We start from the raw sequence: 20993 nt of genomic DNA, 5'->3' as shown, positions 1-20993 counted from the left end.
AGCATCACTGCTTTTTCTGTATACTACAGAAAGGTAAATTCACACACACACACACAGGAAGGGTAAAAACTGTCAATCAGTCCAACACATGATCTAAGACCATCACACACACATGCACACAGTGGTAGTTGCTGGTTGCCTGGGTACCATGGGTGTCCTACAAGATAGACCTTGGGGAAAGGATTAATTGATTGTCACATCATGTAGATGTTAGAATTTAGGTAAATAATAGTTGCCAGTATTGAAAGATTGAAGAAAAAGAGATGATATTATTATATTTATCAGGCGTCTAAAGGGGAAAGACTCCAATGACAGTAGAGATCTCTTGATGAGGGATGAGAGAACTTTAAGAGGTCATAAGAATAAATGAAGGAAGACTAAGTGTGAAGGATATGAAGGAATAGTTTTCCATACAGATGCATAAATACCTGGAATAGTTAGGTGATATAGCCAAGCTGGAACAATATATGAATTCAACTCTATATACCAAGTGTTTCTTCCCCCCTATGAGGAGGGTAGCCAGTCAAGGTGCACACCCACTCCCACCCATTCCACTCCCATATGCCTTGACTTCTCACAAGATAATTTTACAGAGAGCAGGATACCTAGTCCAGTCACTCTGTACACTTTGTTGCCATTTACAACTTGGATGGGAAACACGATAGTAGAATTCTTTCCTAAATATCATAATAGGAAAGTAAGGATAGACCAAGTTGGCACCATATGGGAATTGTAAGTTAGATATGATAGATTAAAGAGTAAGAGATAACCCCCATGAGCATTGCTCTTTTCCATTATATTACAGTTAGATGAATATACGAAATAACACAAAGTACTCAACATCTGCTCTTCAATGGGTGTGATAGTACTAATCCATCTCCTCAAAATTACTGTGAAGTAATTGGTAAAATGATTTTAGTCATTATATTTAGTTTAGTATATACCAGGGTGATTGGCCATTTATCCCTTGAAAGGCTGCTCACTCATGGCATTTAAAGTTCAATCAGATTTTGAGGTTTCAGATAAAGAAAAGGCTGAGCTGGTAATTAGAGTTTGACTTCTTTGGGCCAAACTTATCCTGTCTCTGTTTCATTCACTTTCACTCACTTTCACCCACTATTATTCTTGCATGTTATTTTCTATTTGGCCGCAACCACTCAAGTTTAGACTTAGTAAATATCTTGGGTTGGTGGTGTGGAAAACTTTACCCCTTGTGAGAAACAATGATTATTTCATTGATTCTTATTTAGCATTGCATGCACCTTAAATGCAAGGTTACATTTATTTATTTATTATAAATCCATTTTGCCTCTACATGCCTTCAAATTTTTCTTTTGATATGGTGGTGGTATTAATTTGAGTTCATTGGTATGCTTGTGTTGAATAATGAAAATAATTACTTGATTTAAAAAAAAAAAGTTTGTCCTTGTGTTTGGTTTCATGTAAGAATAAAATCCTTATGCATGAAATATGAGTTCTTAGATCCCAAAATGTTTGCATATTTTTTACAAGCTTGTGCATCTATAGCTATAAATGTTTATTCAGATTAAGGTAACTTAACCCTTAGTTTACAGGACCATAATGCTAAAATCTCAGTTCAGTGAAGCTTCTCCCTTGTCATCACCCACATTGATAAGTTGGTGAAGGCAAAAGCCAAATCCTCAACTCTTTGACCAGAGTTCAGGAGCTCCAGTCTGTGTGTGTGCATGTACAAAGTATGTTTGTTTTATATGTGTGTGTGTGTTTGTATACATTGATACCAGCACACATGGTTGATATTCCCAGTTGCTTCATTGTGCTATGGATGCATATATATGTGCTATTAGAAGGGACTAGAAGGCAAGATGGATTTACCTTGAAACAGCAAAAGTAAATGACTCGCTCTGCAGTAGTAAAGAAAAACAAATCACATTTTTTACATAATTCAGTCCTAGTGTAAACAAGAAAGGATTTTTTTTTTCTTCTATGTTGTTAGTTTAAAGCTGTGTCCCAGTGATACTGTTTGGAGTAAATCCATCTTGTCAATTTTTCAGGGTGATGAGGGGAGCGTATCCTCGTCCATTTTGGCCCAGTGCCTCATCCAGGAAGTGAAAAAGAAGAAAAAGACCTCAAAGAAGAGGAAACGCTTGGAACGGGACCTTGATGTACTCACAGCCAAAAGGTCCTCACAGTCAAGCTCCCCTGAGTCTTATGGGACGCCATCCAAAATGCAGACATGGATTGAATGGTACCTTGCTCAGAGTGATACAATCCGCAAAGCCCTACATGCTGAAGTGGATGAGAGTCCTAGTGAGACCAAGAAAAAGGCAAAGCCAGAACCAGAAATGGGGAAGGAAAATGTTGAAACACCCATTACACCAAAGAAAATCAAGGGAATAAATTCAGAAAAGAAATTTTCACTAGAAAAGGGGGGAAAATCTGTGAAAGGGATTAGAAAGAAGCGCAAAAGTACCCCATGCTTAAGAAAAAAGTTTGATCATATTTTGTCTCCAGATGAGATAACCACTGATATGTTAGATCGTATTGCACAAAAACCAAAAGATAAAACATATGATCAGAATAATGGAACTTCTTGTCATCAGTGCCGACAGAAAACAGCAGACACTAAGACAATATGTAGATCTGGCAAATGTGTTGGCCTTAGGGGATTCTTCTGTGGTCCCTGCTTACGGACCAGATATGGAGAAGATGCAGGGAAAGCCCTTCTTGATGCAGAATGGGCCTGTCCTGTTTGCAGAGGAATTTGTAATTGTTCTCTCTGTAGAAAAGCATCAGCCAAGCAAGCTCTTGTTCAAAAACAAAATAAGCCTGGAGAGAAGAATGATAACCCACATTCCAGTGCAGACAAATTGGGTCATAGGAAAGTGTGTGGGAAGGATGATGAGGGCATGGCATTGTCTGACCGAACATCAGTGCTCCTGAGTCCAAGAGCTGGGGAATAGAACACATCACCAGGGGCACCATTCATTTATAAGCTCAAGTTGTAAGGGTTTATACTCATGCATTATCCATCATGTATTCTCTTAACAGATGTTTTAACCAATAGCATTTTTTTTTTTCCTTTTTTTTTCCACCTCATCACATCAATATCATAGTTTTCAAGCTTCACAAAGAGTTATCAACAGCCAAGGCACTCAGCCAGTCAAGGCAACTATATATTATATAATTAACAGAGTATGCATTCCATATGGTGAGGGACCTTATACAAAGGCTGTTTTAATATAGGTTGTTATTTTTATGTAATCATGGACGAAGTTTTCAATGTTTGACAATTCAGATGGTCTAAGAACTGTTGAATTGAATGCAAGGCAGAGGAAGCACAATATACAGTTAAGTTGACATTTTAACTCCTACTAGTCATCTTCAGGTGCTTGAAGGTACCATGGGTGGTTTAGATGTCACACACTTAAATAAGTTGTGCCTACTTTGTGAAGGTATTACTAATATGTGATCAGGTTTTTATTGACGTTGGAACTTGAAACCTTGTGATAGAATTGGCATTTCCTGTAAAAGTAATAATGGTTTTGCAGAAATTTTAATTTGATATATAGAATGACAGGAAATTTTATTGCACATTGCTGTCAAGGTGAATGGCATCCTGTAGCATGGTACAAAAAAAGGAACAGAAGTGTATATGCTCTTATATCTGATACATAGGAGAGGTACATTGAAACACGAATTTATTTTTTCATTCACCCCTGCTTTATATCTTGTGTTTTGTTCATATAGGCTTTATTGTAACAGATTTTCTTATGTTTTATTTATATTTTTCATTATTTTGTCAACATTTTTCTTTTAGGCCTTATAGCAACAGGATTGATATATCAAGTTATTTATCCTGATACAAATATAACCCACTTTACATTAGTTTGAGGCATTTTATTTACATTTTTTTTTACATATGTTATTTATCATTGTTTTAATGCAAAGTATGTTCAATTGCTTTGAGAAGGAGCTTCATAGAAATTACTTTTGTAACAGATGGCTAAGCATTGTGATAATATATATCTGTTCCTGTTCATGAACTATGTATCACTCCTTACAATATTTTGTATGATTAAAAACAGTTATACAAAGACAACATGATTTCTTTTTCCAAGATATTCATGGGCAGAAAACTGAAGCATCACATATAGATGAAGATTAACATATTTTATAAAGCAATTGTATTTGATAAGACAACTTGCTCTGTGAAGGAAGGAAAAGGGAGAATTGCTGATCTTTAGGTTGAACTACAGGTAGGCAGCCTTCTCACTGATAGAGTAGTGCTGAGTAGGGATGAGAGTAGTATGATTTTTATTTAGGTGAAATAGACTATTTCTCGATAGCTTTCATTGATGAATGTTATGAATATTTACTTTTAAGAAGTATTATGATGGATGGCATACTAATATTCAGGTAAATGTGAGATAGCTTTTTCCTGTTGAAGGGGGGTCTTGATTACTTGAGACCCCATCTGTTCAGCCATGGCCCCTCAGTTCAATAAAACTCTAGCATGAGCTAGAACAAGATTTTAAAGTTTGTCATAATGTTGCAGGAATTAGTTCAGGGGTTCAAGCTACTATAATTCTGGCTCTGTTAAATGATGAGCCAGAAAATCTTTGCTTGAGCAAAATATTGCTTTTGTAATAGGTTTGTGTCTCAATTAGGTCATTTAAATGTCTATAGAAAGTAATGTAAATACCTGGTTTTGACCTTTCAGACTCCCCCCATGTTTGGAGACATGGGCATGGGCGGGAGTATTCCCTCTCCTGCCTGCAGTGTCAACAGCAATATGCCCAATCTTCCACCACCTACTGTCAGTCCAAACTTGGCTAATCTTAGTCCTGGTGCACGCAACAATGTGCCCCCAGGAGTTAGTGGGTCTGCCATGGCAGCAATGGTCGCCATGGCTGCTACTGGTGGGACTTCTGGAGCTGGAGGTGGGGGAGTCAGTGGAGGTGGTCCAGGAGGCCATGGAGGGATGAAGCTTCCTCGGTATATGCCCCATGTCTTGCAGCAGCAGGTAAGTGCCAGTATACATTATCATGGTTCTACTATTGTGCCACAAAACAAGAAGTAAATGGTATTTCTTCTGTTTGCTATGAATGTCAATTTGTTGGGATGCTGCCAGGTAATATTGCTAAGTCAGATGTGATTCACTCTTAGAATTAATATATTACAATTCAATGTCATCCTTGTCATCTGCCATCTGAACAGTGTGGTGGGGGCCACAGATGACCCATCATTCTTAAGGTGATAAGATGGCAGTTTGATGTGTGTCATAATAATAAGACTTGCTAGCTATTCCCAAGCTTTAATCAACTAGAACATTTGGAAATACATTACAAAATATAGTTTACACAATATTATATATATAATGAACATATAAGACTCATCATATGAGTAGACCACATAGTTGAACAAGTAAAAGGAAAGGAAGCAACTTACGTGGAGAGCCACGACTATTTCTCTAACCGGTCCCAGACAGAATGTGATGATGTAGCCAGACAGCTTCGTCTACAGTTTACAGAATATGACGCGCAACTAAACAAACGACGTAGCCAGACAGACAGACAGAGTATGACGTGCAAACAAACAAACAATTCAAAGTTCAATGACAAAATATGACAATGTGTGTGCAATAGGAATGCTTTGACTCAGTTATCCCCTTCTAAGGAAGAAAGGGCTTTTGGTATATAAAACTATCATCTTAAGCCCATAATAATGGGGAGATTTATGAAGCCAAATTCATTCAACTCTAGCCAAATCTCAGGTACAAGAAGGTTATACAATAGAGTCCTTCAGGGCACAATACTTTCACCATTACTGTTCAATCTCTGTGAGTGATCTCTAACTTTAGAACCAGAACTAAATACCAAAGTTCTATCATATGCATATGACCTGACAATGATAATCCAGCATATACAGAATTGTAAAGAACACCCAAACCTACTTGAAGAAACTGGAATATTGCCTCATAAATACATAAGGAAAGCTCCACCCCAGAAATCAATAGTGACATTATTCACACTAGACATCTATGAATTAAAAAAAAAAAAAAAAAAAAAATAGGTAAAATAGTGTCCAAAATTCATTGGACAAATAATCTACGCATTTGATACTTATATGACTTTCAGTTTTCTCTAATACATGTTATCTAAGCTGTATCTGCTTTTGGGGTTGTGTAGCCATCTTCTAACCTAATTAGGCATCCTATTTTAGTGTCATCCACAAATTTACTAACATCACTATTAATCCCATTGTCCAAGTCGTTTATATACATAATGAACAATGAGGGACCCAAAACCGAGCCCTGGGGAACTCCACTAGAAACACTCCCCCATTTGGATTTTACACCATTTATGGTGACCCACTGTTTTCTGTCATTTATCCAAGCTCTAATCTATTCAAACCCTTTTCCTCCCATGCCAAGGGCTTTGACTTTATTTACTAGTTTCGGGTGGGGCACCTTGTTGAATGCTTTGCAAAAGTCAAGGTAAACATCATAATTATCATTGTTATCTGACTTTCATACTCTCGTATTATCTCTTCAATTCTTTTTTGCCACCTCTCCCATGCCTTGTCCCCCCCCTTTTTTTTTTTTTTTTCACATCTGTTATTGAACTTTTTTTTTTTCACTTCTTTCCCACCCATCATTATCACATACTCCACTCTTATGTTGTCACTTTTCAGAAGTATTTTCAATTTTTTCTTTGTTTCTTTAGTTTCATTGAACTCCAACTGAATGCAACAAAAATCTACAACAGCATTTTACTCAAACATCTAAAACAACCTATCACCTGCACCACACAACTTATCCATACAAAAACACATACACATTCAGATCACAAAATAGGCACTTCAATACTGACCACCAAACTATTTCAAACCTTTCCAGACGTTAGCCCTACAGAAAAATTCTTCCCAAGAGAAGCAAGAATCATACTAGCAAGACTGTATTTAGGTCACCATCCAGCACTAAAACAATACATATACAGAATAGGCCTGGCCACAAAAATGAATTCCCCCACATGCAGCCATCACACAGAAGACACTGAGCACTGCCTAGCCTTAACCCATTGCAAACAACAACACAATAATACTTCCTTAACCTCTTCACTCTGGGGCACATCGCACGTCTGGCAGCATTAGCTGCCCGACATGCGATGTTGCGTCATAATAATCGCATTATAAAAAATAAAGTCAGTGCTCAATCGTTCGTTCTTGTTCACCCGTAAATTTTGATAACCATAGAAAATATGATGAAGCCAGTTTAGGGAGAATGGAGGTTATGTAGGTATGACTACAATAAATATAATCAAGACGCCGACGTCGGCATCATCGCGTACCCACTTGCTCCTCATGACGCCTACATAGGCGTCACCATATGGAAGTGGTTAAGTGACACTGGCTAATTGGTGGCCATATCCAGTTACCTGGAGACCATGAGCCTCCTGCAAAGAAATCAGTTGTTACCTTGAGTTTCTTTGAGTTTTTTGGCTACCTTGAGTTTCCTTGAGTTTTTTTGGCTACCTCCCTTATAAGGGGGAAAAAAAGCCTTTGGTATATGTATGTACCTTGAGTTTCACTGAGTGGAAACTCTAATCCCCCACAGTCGCTGGCAACAGTCCTCAGAACTTCCCACAGATCTCTCTGGGTAGAAACATTGAAATTGTCTGTGTTGTATCACTGTAGAACCGTGTCTGTTTCACTGGCTGAAAGTGGTAGGAAAAGGAGAGTAGTTGCAGTTTGTCAGCTTTCTATGTGTGAAAAAGTATAAGAAATACAGATGGAGGGAGGGTGGGGTTTGACAGGTTTTGAAAATGGGCAACTTTACTGTCCATCTTACCACATGAAGGTACCTGTCATTGGTCCCTCCTGCAGGAGAGATCTAAGGCAGTGGATTGATTGATTCCAGTCATGAATAGACAGGGACTGTGAGATGTAAGGAGCACCTATACTTTGATGAATTCTAAATATGAATTGCACATACCAAAGCCACAATCTTTCTTACAAGGGAGATGTCTTGTCAAAGCACATCTGTACATCAAAAGATCCCTCTTGGGGATCGGTGCCACCTGCGTAGAGCCGATGGCCAGGACTGGTTGCCACTGTTTGGCCCCCAACTCTTGGGGTTGGGGGGTGGTCCCACAACGTAGACGCTGCGCCATGCCAGACCCCCTGATATCCACCCTTCTGAATCCTCTCTCCCACGAAAGGACAGAGTCCACCTGGCCAGACTGCGGTGCGGCCACCACCCAGCACTTCTAAGCTACCTGAAGAGGCTGGATGACCGCATTGTGAACAGCTGCCCAGGATGTAACACTTCACCCCATACCATACAACACATAATGGAAGACAATCATGCACGCAAACAACACAACATACACTCTATAAAGGATTCGTGGGAAAACCCAGTTTCGGATGTAGCATTCCTTGGGGAGGCGGGACTGCTCGGACAGACACTCTAAGGAATGACAACAACAACTAAAAGATCCCCTCGCCTATCCCTCCTATCTCGGGGATGTAGGGTTGCCTCTCCCCTGCTATACTGTCAAATACAGCACAGTGAAGCACAGCTTATCTTGCAAAACTTTACCTCCACTGCTTCATGATAGATTAACCACCCAGCTGCAGATCAGAGAACATCCTTTTAGGCCTTGCCATCCATTCATCCATTTACAATATGGAAATACTCTTAAGTTCTTTTAGAAATACCAGACATTTCTCTGGTCTTCAACAAACCATCACTCCAGTATTCCAGATACATGGAAATATTGCTATATATATATCCATCTCTTGGATGTAACAGCTCTTCTATTTTTTCATAAGGAGAAATGAAGTGGAACTTGAGTGTTGTAGTTTTATGAGTCTCCTGAGGCCCTGGACTGAGATTGATTTAGTTTATTTTATGTTGTTCTTGGTTTTGCAAGAATAACTATAACTTCTCATTCTTCTTTGCATTTTTTTTTTCTTCTCATTCTTCTTCACATTCTTTTTCTTCACATTCTTCTTCTCATTCTTCTTCTTCACATTCTTCTTCTCATTCTTCTTTCTTCTTCTTCCTCTTCTTCTTCTTCTTTGCATTCTTCTTCTTCTTCTTTGTGTTCTTCTTTACATTCTTTTTCTTCGTCACCTTCTTCTTCTTCACATTCTTCTTTGCATTCTCCACATTCTTCTTATTCTTCTTCCCCTTCCTTTTTCCAAGTACCTTTACCAATTATTGACCTGGGAGCAATTGTCTGTTAAGATCTTGGAAAGTTTTACATACCTTGGTAGTGTAGTGTATAACAGTGGTGGGTCATGTCAGGAAGTACTTGAAAGAATTGGCATTGCCCATGGTGTTATAGACTCCCTCAACCAGAGTGTATGGCATTGTCATTATTTATGCAGGAGGTCTTAAGATTTGAATCTTCAAGTCACTTGTGCTTCCTGTCTGGCTGTGATACATGGACAATGAATGCTGACTTGAAGAGGTCAATATCTTGGTACTAAGTGCCTTTGGAGAATCATGGGGTATCACTGGAATGACTTCATATCAAACCAGAGACTGTACCCTGAGACACAGTGTAGTCCAATTACCAGCATAATTCATGAATGTCAACTCCATCTATATGGGTATGTGGCACATTTCCCTGATGTTGACCCTACAAGAGACAATCCTAGATGGAGGAGCTAGTGGGAATGACTTCATATCAAATCAGAGACTGTACTCTGAGACTCAGTGTAGGCCAATTTCCAGCATAATTTATGGATGTCAACTCCAGCTATATGGGTATGTGGCACATTTCCCTGATATTGACCCTACTCGCAGGGTTGTCTCCAAAAGAGACAATCCTAGATGGAGGAGCTGGTGGGGATGTCCATAGAATTCATGGCTAGGGCGAGTTGATCAAACCTCTCAAGAGTTGTTTGGAGTGGGAAGGGAGGGTGGCTGCATGAGAGCTTGCATGGAGAGATTGGGGACTGGTCCCAGCATGTGAGTGAAACAGTGCACTCCCTGGCATATGCCCCAAATTGATTGTTATGAGCTAGTGTCTTTATTACATTCTTGTGGACAATAGTATACAGACGCTCTTCAACTTACGTTTTAGTTAGGTTCCGAACGGCCGAATGTAACGTGAAAATGAACGTAAGTTGTTACTGTACTATACATCCATAAATTCTATTACTGTATGTTATAAAACACCCCTAAATCATTAATTATAAACATAACATTGTAAAATAATAACATTAATTTCAAATAAATTAAATTCAAGCAACATAAATTGAGATGGTGGAGGAGAAGGAGGAGGCAAGGCACGTTCAGTCTGTCGTTTGTGCCATGTAAACAATGGACGTAGCGTCATGCGTAAGTATCGTTTGAACTACGGAGAGCACGCTAAACTAAAAAATTCACAAAAAAAAAAAAAAAAAATTACAATTTTTTTTTACAGTCAGTTCAAACGTCCATACATACATACATATACTAAGGCTTTTTCCCCCTTTCAAGGGAGGTAGCCAAAAAGGGAAAGGCATAAAAAACACTCCCACCCATTTCATCCCTAAATACACTCCACACCCCTCCCACCCTCCCTCTCATCTGAGCACCTCCTGGATGACGAGTCATCCGTGCACCTTGCCCACCGCCCTGGGTCAGAAGCAGTGTCGCAAGACACAGCACATCCACAGCAAGGCCACTTCATTTAATCGGCGACCCCCCCCTCTCTGTCCAGTTCAAACGTAAAATCGAAAAAATGTAAAACGAATGAACGTAAGTAGAGGAGCGTCTGTATCTAAAAAATTATGAAATTGCACTTTTTTTCATGTATTTATTTATTTGTCTATTCTTTCAGATGTTTGGTGGTGTTGATCCTCGCATGATGATGATGATGGGCCGAGGGATGCCACCCTCCGCTGCAGCGGCAGCAATGATGCGGAATCCAATGCACCCTTTCAGACCTAGATTTATGTGATGTAATGATAAAGAATCTCAATTTTCTCAATATAGAAACTTCTGTGCACCATGAAAAAAAAAGTTTAAAAATTATCATCTCGGAGTAGGTGAATTTAAAATGTATCATTTTAAAAGTTGTGTGACCAAAGTTCAGATCTGGATAAGTGAATTTGAGAGGAATTGATAATTTACATTTGGTATAAGAAAAAAAAAAAAAAAAAAAAGAGATGAAGGATGATCTTCATCTACGGTGCATCAATGTGGACTCAGGAACTTGGTGTTACTATAAAAGTTTCAAGTAGTGTTAGTGTAATGATACCTTGGGACAGACTGCCTGCACAAGGTCAGTTGCAGTGGATGTTTTTTATGAGCCATATGGTAGTGCTTTCAATGTGTGGGAGGTGGTGCTAGATTTCACTACCCAAACTGAAAAATGGGTGTGAGATTTTTGTAGAAATGAAAAAACTACAAAGTACATGAAGGCTCAAGAAATCTGGTGTGTGAATAAGGACCAAGAACATCATATTAAGGGTACTGACCTATGCTAGTTCAGAATTGGCCCAGAGAGAACATATCATTGAAGCAGTGCAACAACAGCAAAGTAAAACATATTGGATTGTGACACTGCTAAGATGCCCCTTGTGGCACCTTACCAAGTGACTTCACAGTTTGGTCTGGACTTGGATCATTAACTGAAGTAGTTTTCATGGCAGGTGTTCCATTGTCTTTGGTGCTTCAAGCCCTTGACCACACATTGTCATAATTAGCTTCCTATTTTATACTTAAAAGAAACTTATGGTCTGTGTGGCCACTGTAGAAGGTTGTGAAAGTGACAACTTAAGTTTTGAATGGGTGTTGTCTGGCCATATAGCTGCATGCTGTGCCTGTGAGCACCCACCACATGGCTCCTTCAGCAGTCACAAGTGTTGCACTCACCATATGTTCCTTTCTACTCTATGCACAAAAGATAAATCTCAAAGAAAATTTCTGTGTTCTCAAATTGTTTTTTGCTTTAACTCTATTTATACTTTTTATGTTTAATGTTTTCCTTCAGGTTCCAGATGCCATGATTTTTTTTTTTTTTTTTTTTTTTTCCTTAGGTTAGATTAGTACAACCTATGAGAAACATGGGTGCTATATATTTTTTATTGTTTTCCTTCTTTAAAGCTGTTATTTTTCTTTACCCCTCTCTGGAGTGTAACATATTTCCTTCTTTGAAACCTCACAGAGTTGCAATCTCGTTTGTTGTTTGGTGATAGCTCTCTATTGTTTTCTGTACCTTGATATGATTAGATGATTTATGTAATACTCATAGCCCTGTCACAATGGTGCTTAGACAAGGTTGTGGTTAAGACTAGAGGAAGCTACTGAAGCTCGGAACTGAGGAAGTCAGGACTGGTTGCACCTCCCATTGACATTTTGTGTGTGTCCATTGAGTTACGTCAGCTCTGTACACATTTTGGTTTCCGTACTAATGATGGAAGATGTACAAAACTATATGATATGTTTGCAACAATTGCCCTTACTTATTTATTTGATGCTTGAATGTATATTCAACATTACTTCACATGTGTGGAGAAAGTATACGATCCAAGACTGTGTATGTATATATATTTATATATATATACTGTACTGATTCAGAAACTTAAGCTTCCTATGCCCGAAGCACAAACCTGCAGCACACTGTCTGAACTTGCTCTTTCCTTGTGCATGGATCTAACCTGGAATGTCACTGAGCAAAATATCAAGTGGATTCCATTGTTATTTCTTATAGAATAGAAACAACACTTGGGTCACAAATTGAAAGTGCAGCAATTTTAGTTTCAAGTTAAAATTATTTTTAGACCTACTCTTTGCTTTGTGACTGAGAAGGATTATAATCTGTCCTGCTAATACTGTTTGTAGCTAAAGAATCACTTGAGAGCTTATGGATAATTTCAGGGTTGCTTACATTAAACATTTATACAGTCCAACACCTTGTCAGCGTGCTGGACACACTATGCGGTCAATCAAGCTTTTCAGGGGCCAACTGTGTTCTCCCACTGTGTTGTACTTTATTTTTGTAATTAAACAGCAAAATTGCTAATCAGCATTGGACACATTGGCTCAATAGGATTTGCATGCTCATGTGCAAGTATGAATATATGTAAAAAAAAAAATGAGGGTCCCAACCATGTGATTATTTATGTGTGTATGATTGAAGTTTCTTACATATTTGTAAATGCATGTGTTTCATCAAGGCTCATATTTACTTGTAATTAATGTTACTCATGGAATTCATCAATGTTTTATGAATATGAATGCATAATACTTTTTCACCTTTCTGGTATCTATTGTATGTTAATAGGTGAACTGTTCCTTCCAATATGAATGTACCAGATTGTACATTTCCAGCATCATCAGTTGGCCAAACTGGTTTATAAAAAGGTGTGTCATGTGTTGATTTTCTATGTGCCAATGTCCTTGTTTGCTAGCTGCCAGGTCACTTGGCTTTAGTTTGTCATTTGGTGATTTGAGAGTTGTGTTCATTGATAAAAAGAAAATTGTGAAAGATAGCCAGTAAGGGGTTACCATGGACATATGCAATATATACAGCATGTGGTATGTTGTGTTGTTGCATAGTACATGGGGCAAGATCAAATTAGTGTTTAGGAGCAAGATCACCTTACTTGCTGGAAGAAGCTGACATAGGATCTGTCAAAAAAAATTCCTTGAAAGGTGTCATCACATGAAAGGTTCATGTATTGTGGTATGAATTCTTTCTCATGTCTCACCCTGAATGAATGCATGTGCATGTACATGAACCTAAAACACACTCTAAGATTGTTAGCTTCATAAATCACTTTTGTATGATTTTAACAAGTACACTTTACACACAGACAAACACACAACAACAATAACTGCAGTCTCTCCTCAGAATCAGCCACTAGCACAGTCATCCACAAACATTTGGCTCACCTCCCATGTCATTTCACACTTTCCCACTAACTCCAAACCTTCAAGAACTCTAGTTTTCCTCTCCCACTACCCCGCATCTTGAACAATCCTGGTGACATCACATAACCATGATGAAGCAGTAGGTAAATACATAACAATGAAAGTATTCAAAGTGTTTAAACTACTTGAAAACCTGTAAGTTGGAAAGGCATCAGGGCCAGATGGTATTTAATATTGTTTTTTGAAAGAGGTAGAAAACAAATAATGGATGAAATACATACTCTGATTTCATGTTTTGTGGAAGTGGGGAAAGTGCCACTAGATTGGAAATAGCAAATTTAGTACTAGTAATTAAAAGAGGAAACAGGAAGATCACTGAATTACAGACCAGTGTCCTTGATCAGTATGGTAACCAAAATGTGTGAAAAAAAATTGTAAAAGATAGATGGGTGAAATACTTACGGGGGAAAAGGAATCTTTCTTGACAATCAGTTTGGATTTTGAAAAGGAAAGCAGTCAGTTTGTTGTCTCGGATCTCTTTTGAGATTGGCAACAGCAGCCACTGGTTTGCCCCATATGTCACCCAAGGAAATGATGCAGTGTAGGATGAGTGTTTGGTATCCTCTGTGTAGTGATTGCATCTGGGGCAATTTGAATATGTAGCCAGGCCAGTTCTATGTTGGTACTGAATCATTTTATATATATGTGTGTGTGTATGTATGTATGTATATGTATATATGCAGGGCTTTCACATCACCATGAAACAAAGTATGGAAAATTACCATAGGAGAAAGGAAACTTGAAGACCATACTTTCATGTATTGCATCCTAAGATGTAATCTCACCAGATGTAATAACAAAAGTACTCACTGTCTTCAAGTTTCCTTTCTTCTGTGGTAATTTTGCATAAGTAAGTCCTCGTTATACGATACATGTGCGTTCCTGAAAACCTTACCACAAATTGAAATTACTGTATACCAAACCCATTATAACATCTAATAATAGGATATGGCAGACGTATCTTCTCCCTGCTCTTTCCTCTTCAAAATATCTGGTGGATACCGTATCTGTGATTTTTTCTTAACGTAAATAGAATCGAGGGAAGTAATTACCTAATACTGTAACTTTAAATTTACCGGATAAAGAATTACCATATAAGGAGGACTCACTGAATATATATATATATATGTGTGTGTGTATATGTATGTATATATATATATATATATATGTCTATGCCAAGGGCTTTTTTCCCTCTTACCAGAAAGGTAGCCAAAGTCAAAAGATATATACCCACCCCCATCCATTTCACCCCCACCCATTCCACACCCATCCTCCACCCCTTCCTCTCTCGCATCTTATCTCCCCATGGATGATGGGTCATCCCTTAATCCCCCCACCCTCTCTGCCCCCTCTCGCAGAGAAATAGCAAGCAGGGAGAAATAATTTCTGGCTACATAAAGATATATATTTTATATCTGTTTATCTCTGTACCAAAAACTTTTTCCCCCATACCAGGGAGGTAGGTAGCCAAGTCAAAAGGAATATACCCAATGCCACCTATTTTATTCTAACTCATTCCACTCCCATCCACCACCCTTTATATATGTGTGTGTGTGTATGTATATATATATATATATTTGTTGAGACATTCTGACAGGTTGACGTAAGCGGAGTAGGAAACACAGGAGTCCAACTATGGAAACACGGGGAGGTAGTGAGGTCCACCCCATGTATAAAATGCCCACACCCTGTTTGTACACCATTCCTTTGAAAAAGCACACCTGCGAAACTTGTCAGAAATAAACTCAAGACTAAGACTCCTGTGTTTCCTACTGCACCATATATATATATATATATATATATATATATATATATATATATATATATATATATATATATATATATATATATATATATATGACTTCTTATAGGATGAGCATAAAGAAACTTGGATACCTAGTCCCATCAAAGTCTCCCACTTTGTTGCCTTTTACGAATTGCATGGGAGTCACAGTGGCAGAATTCTTTCTTCCCCCAACTACAGGGGACACAAGGAAAGAAATGGTATACTGAAACATTTGATAAAGTACAGTTTCAAGGGAACAGTATAAAGGAGGGCGATCAGTTGTCCCGTGCATGACCCGTTTTGTTGCACCCAGCACAAGGACACTCGCCATCTTTGACAAGCATACAAATCCATCTCTTCTGTTGGTATTTTCATCCATCTATCTTATATAATTTTCTCGTACATTTTTGCTATAATGTGTATCTGTGTAGGCTATACAGACATGGATGAGAAGAGTGAAAAATGAAGACTGTAATCTATTGCAGAAGAGATCTAGACACTATTTTTGCATGAAAATGGGAAATTAATTTCAATACCAAAAATTGCAAAGTACTGGAAATTCGCAATAGTGACAAAAGACCATCCTTAAACTATTCCTTGGGAAGAGATCCCATTACAAAAGCAAAGAGGAGAAAGATTTAGAAGTGTTGATAAAAGACAACCTGTCATCTGGCAGACATAACAGGATTGTGGGAGAGATGTATGGACTGCTGAAGACGATTAAAGTGGCATTTCACTATATGGACGAAGATATGAAAAAATCACTGAAACCTTGATCTGTCCAAGACTGGAATATGTGTCAGTAGTATGGTCCCCATACATAGTGAAGAATATAAGTAAGATGGAGGGAATACAAAGGCCAACAAACAAACTGATCCCCAGCCTCATAGATAAACCATACAAGGAAGGACTAAAAGCACTGAGTCTACCAACCTTGAAAGATGGAAGAGAAAGAGATGACATGATTACAGTATTCAGGTCACTGAAGGAGATAGATTACATTGACAGTAGAGAGATTTTAATCAAAGATAGGAGGGCTTTAAGAGGTCATTAGAACAAGATAAGAAAGACCACATGTCTAAAGGATGTGAAGAAATTCAGTTTTACATACAGATACATAAATACTCGGAATAATTTAGGTGATACAGCCCAAGCTGGAACAATACATTATTTCAAATCTACATATATATACCAAAGGCTTTTTCCCCCTTACACGGGGTGTAGCCGAAAAGAAAAAGGCATAGAAACCACTCCCACCCATTCCATTTCCTGTATATTCCACTCCCCTCCCACCTCCTCCCTCCCTCTCATCTTGGCACCTCCTGGATGATGGGTCATCCCTGCATCCTGTCCACTGCCCTGGGTCAGAAGCAGTGTCGCAAGATGCAGCACATCCACAGCAAGGCTGCTTCATAAATTTGGCGACCCCCCCCTTCTCCGTCCCCTCATGCAGAAAAAGAGGGGTTGTGTATAGATGATGCTGTGATGCATGAGGGGGAGTGGGTAGGGGATGGGGGGGTGAGGAAGTATATATGAGGAAAAAAAATTGACGCAGCCCGAAGGGATTTCTCCCTGTCTTCTCCTTTTCTGCATGGGGGGACGGAGAGGGGGGGTCGCCGAATGTATGAAGTGGCCTTACTGTGGATGTGCTGTGTCTTGTGACACTGCTTCTGACCCAGGGCAGTGGACAGGATGCAGGGATGACCCGTCATCCAGGAGTTACCAAGATGAGAGGGAGGGAGGAGGGTTGAGGGGAGTGGAATATGTAGGGGATGGAATGGGTGGGAGTGGTTTCTATGCCTTTTTCTTTTTGGCTACCCCCCGTGTAGTGGGAAAAAGCCTTTGGTATATGTATGTATAATAATTTGAGAGTAAGAGATAAGACCCCATAAATATTGCTCCTTTTACATACCCTTGAACACACTTGAATAGTATTTGCACACACTGTTTCTTTAACTTAGATAAAGAAACAGTGTGTGCAAATAATATTCAAGATTTTAAGAAAAAACTTGATGATGAAAGATATAAAGACGGGTCACCACGAGCATAGCTCCCTTCCTGTATAATACAACTAGGTAAATAAATGCACTGAGTCAAAGCCAATGCAGCAAGGTACAGCTATTCTACAGTAGAGTACAGTGAGTTAATTTATCCCTATCAATTCATCATATGGATACCCTCTTCATCTATCCAACAATTTATGAAATGTGTCACACGAGAAGGAACAACCCTTTAGTCCGTATCCTTTCATTTACAATCTCCCATTCACTTCCAATCTTGAATTTTCTTCCCTGTTTAACATACATTCGGCATGCTTGAATTCAGTCCCCATTCCCCACACCCATCCATCTCATTTTTTTATCATCCTTTCAAACTTGATCCATCCACACCAGCTTTCCATACTTTCTCTATTAGTCTTTCCACATTCACTCTTTCCATATGCCCAATCTACTTCACCCCAACATTTCTCACTCCATCCATATATGTAGTATTTATAAAGTTTCTCTAACACTTTGTCACAAAAGCATTTAGACTCTTTCTCTCAACCTCCTTTATATTATGAGCCTGGTATATACAGTACTATGGAGACAATCTTCCCTTGATACAACCTTCTCTTTGCATTCATCACCTCACTTTTTTATCCTCCCATACATTCAATTGCTGCCTTTACTCTGTAATTCACCTCCATGTCCATTCTTCTTTTCACCACCCCAATCAATCAATCGCTTGTTGCCTTGATTTTTGTAAACTGGAAACCCACAGCCCCACAGCAGCTGGCAACAGTCCTTGGGAGCTCCCATAGTCTCTGGGAAGAAACCTTGGATTGATGTCTGTATTGTATTAGTATGAGACTGTTTCTATATCCAATTGTCAGTTCTTGTGTCTAAAGGTAGAGAAAATATAGATGATGCTGATAAACAGAGACTTTGAACCCTATCCAAAGACCCTTGGGGCTGCACCATCTAACAAAAGTAAAGAGATTGACAGGGTTTGAAGATCAGCAACAAGGGGATGATCCTGATGGCTTAACAAGACTACTGGTACATTATGCAAATCTATCCATATACCAAAGGCTTCTTCCCACTTACCAGGGAGGCTGAATTTAAAAGGGATATACCCACCCCCACCCATTCCACTTCCATCCACGACCCTTTCTTCCCTCTCAGCTGCTCATGGATGATAGGTCATCCCTGTATCCTGTCCACTGCCCAGGGTCAGAAGCAATGCAGCAAGACATAGCACATCCACAGCAAGGCCATGAATGTAAGCAGATACTCATCATTAGTTCCTCACCACCTCATGTGACCCCAAATACTTAAAACTATCCACACCCTCAAGTCTCTCACACTTCACACTCACATTTAACCTTGTACATCTCATTATTTTACTTTTGGTCATATTCACTACTTTTTCCTCTCACATAGCTTTCCAGACTCAGTCACTAGCTGTTTCAGTCTCTTTAGAATCAGTCAATAGCAGTGTCGTTCATACATACATACATATACCAAGGCTTTTTCCCCCTTACAAGGGAGGTAGTCAAAAAGGAAAAGGCATAAAATCATTCCCACCCATTCCATCCCTTAATACACTCCACAACCCTCCACCCTCCCTCTTATCTTAGCACCTCCTGGATGATGGGTCATCCCTGCACCATGTCTTTCCATTCTTTTATGCTGATTTACTAACCTATGCCTAGTACTATTGCATTTACTTACCTCCTTATCCATATACATGTTGAACGATCATGTTGACATCACACAACCCTGGTGCGAGCTCATATTCACCTCAAAGCACTCATTCTCTCCATTCCAAAACCTTACACATACCCTATTGGTCATGTATACTGACAGTTCTTGTTATTTAGAATCTAAAATGTGAAAATTCCAACATTAAGGATAAGAAGTTATGAAATCAAGAAAATTCAAGCAAGAACTAATATATATATATATATATATATATTTATTTATTTATTTTTTATTTATTTATTTTATTATTTTATCTATTTATTTATTTATTTTATTTTATTATTAATTTTTTTAATAACAGTTATGTGCAAGTAGTGGTCCTACAAAACAAAGAATCATCTCCTGTCCATCCTTTAAAAAATTATCAGTATCCTCACTTCCAACTAGAGGCTGGGGCTGACACATGAAAAAAAAAGATAGTGTGTAAATCAAGAATGAGAAAAAATTATAGACCAAAAAAGAAAAAAAAGATGGAAGAAAAATTTGAAAGACTGCTTGAAGAGGAAAGGAATAAGAGTGGATGATACACACATATTAATGCATTAAAAGTACTATATAAACTTATTGGAAGAGAGTGATTGAGAAGGAGAGGGGAGAACCTAAAACTCGTACCAGTTGTGGAACATTATTGCTCATACAACCTTATCATAGTCCTGTTCATTTTTTTTTTCTGGAATCTCCATGTAATTTTTTTTTCACTTGAAATAGGTGAAATCAATCAAGGGTACTTCCAAGTGGTGGTCCTACAGGATGAATACCAGCAAGAATTTTCTCCTTGCTGGCCCTCTATAAAATCCCTAACTGGCTGACACTCTGTTCCCAGAATAGATCAATATCTTTCTATCCATTTCAGCTGTATTTCCTCCATCTTTTCACTTGAAAGCAGACAACTGGAGACTCCCCTTCTTCTACCAGTATATCCCTGTAACAGAAACTGCCCCACAGAAATACAGCACAGATAACAATCCAATATTTCTTCCTAGAGATGTGTGTGAGGACCTTTACTCTAAATCTTTTGAGTTTCCAATCGTCAAAACTTGAGACAACAGTTATGATTTTCATTTGATATTGGTCTCTCCAAATACCATATGCTTGCAGCAGATAGTCTGTACCACTATAATTACTCTACCATAGAGCTAATTCCAGTGTCCACAATTCACTTCCATACAGCGACATAGATTCTATGTTTGTAGCATAATTGGAGGCATGCTAGTCTTGCATTTGTCTAGTTGTGGGTTCAAATCCTGCACTCCTTTCTTATTACCAGCAGTGACTGTTACTTGTCTCAAAGGGCAAAGGTAATAGCTTTGGTCACAGCTACAGGCCTCATAAAGTAGGCTCCTCACCTTCTTCTGTGTCAACTGTAATGATTCCTCCCAGCACTGAAAGAATGCTGATATGGTAACTGTTGATAGCTGTTTCTGTTCCTCCTCCCCTCCTACTCTTCCTTCTATTGCTCCTCCTCTTCATCCTCATCATCTTCCTCCTCTTCCTCCTCCCCTTCATAATACTGTTGCTGCTAATCAGTGACATAAAAACAGACCCA

At 38.7% G+C, this 20993-nt stretch overlaps 1 protein-coding gene across 15 annotated transcripts in view; it reads left to right on the top strand.

The window, feature by feature from the left end:
* LOC143029071 (uncharacterized) overlaps positions 1 to 13355 on the top strand; it is a 123555-nt gene extending 110200 nt beyond the window's left edge. For 14 of the 15 annotated variants that reach the window (XM_076191422.1, XM_076191424.1, XM_076191421.1 and 11 more), the window contains one exon: positions 2034 to 3256. In XM_076191422.1, coding sequence (XP_076047537.1) covers positions 2034 to 2942 — 909 coding nt within the window. In that variant the 3' untranslated portion in view covers positions 2943 to 3256. Of the gene's footprint in view, positions 1 to 2033; positions 3257 to 4702; positions 5006 to 10817 lie in introns of those variants that run through there. The other variant, XM_076191434.1, reaches the window with a different exon arrangement.
* Positions 13356 to 20993: the final 7638 nt, after the last annotated feature.

This window comes from Oratosquilla oratoria, chromosome 10 (assembly GCF_046742065.1).
Source record: "Oratosquilla oratoria isolate Oo_2021 chromosome 10, ASM4674206v1, whole genome shotgun sequence".
NCBI classification, from domain to species: domain Eukaryota; kingdom Metazoa; phylum Arthropoda; class Malacostraca; order Stomatopoda; family Squillidae; genus Oratosquilla; species Oratosquilla oratoria.
This window is presented reverse-complemented; position numbering and strand designations above follow the sequence as displayed.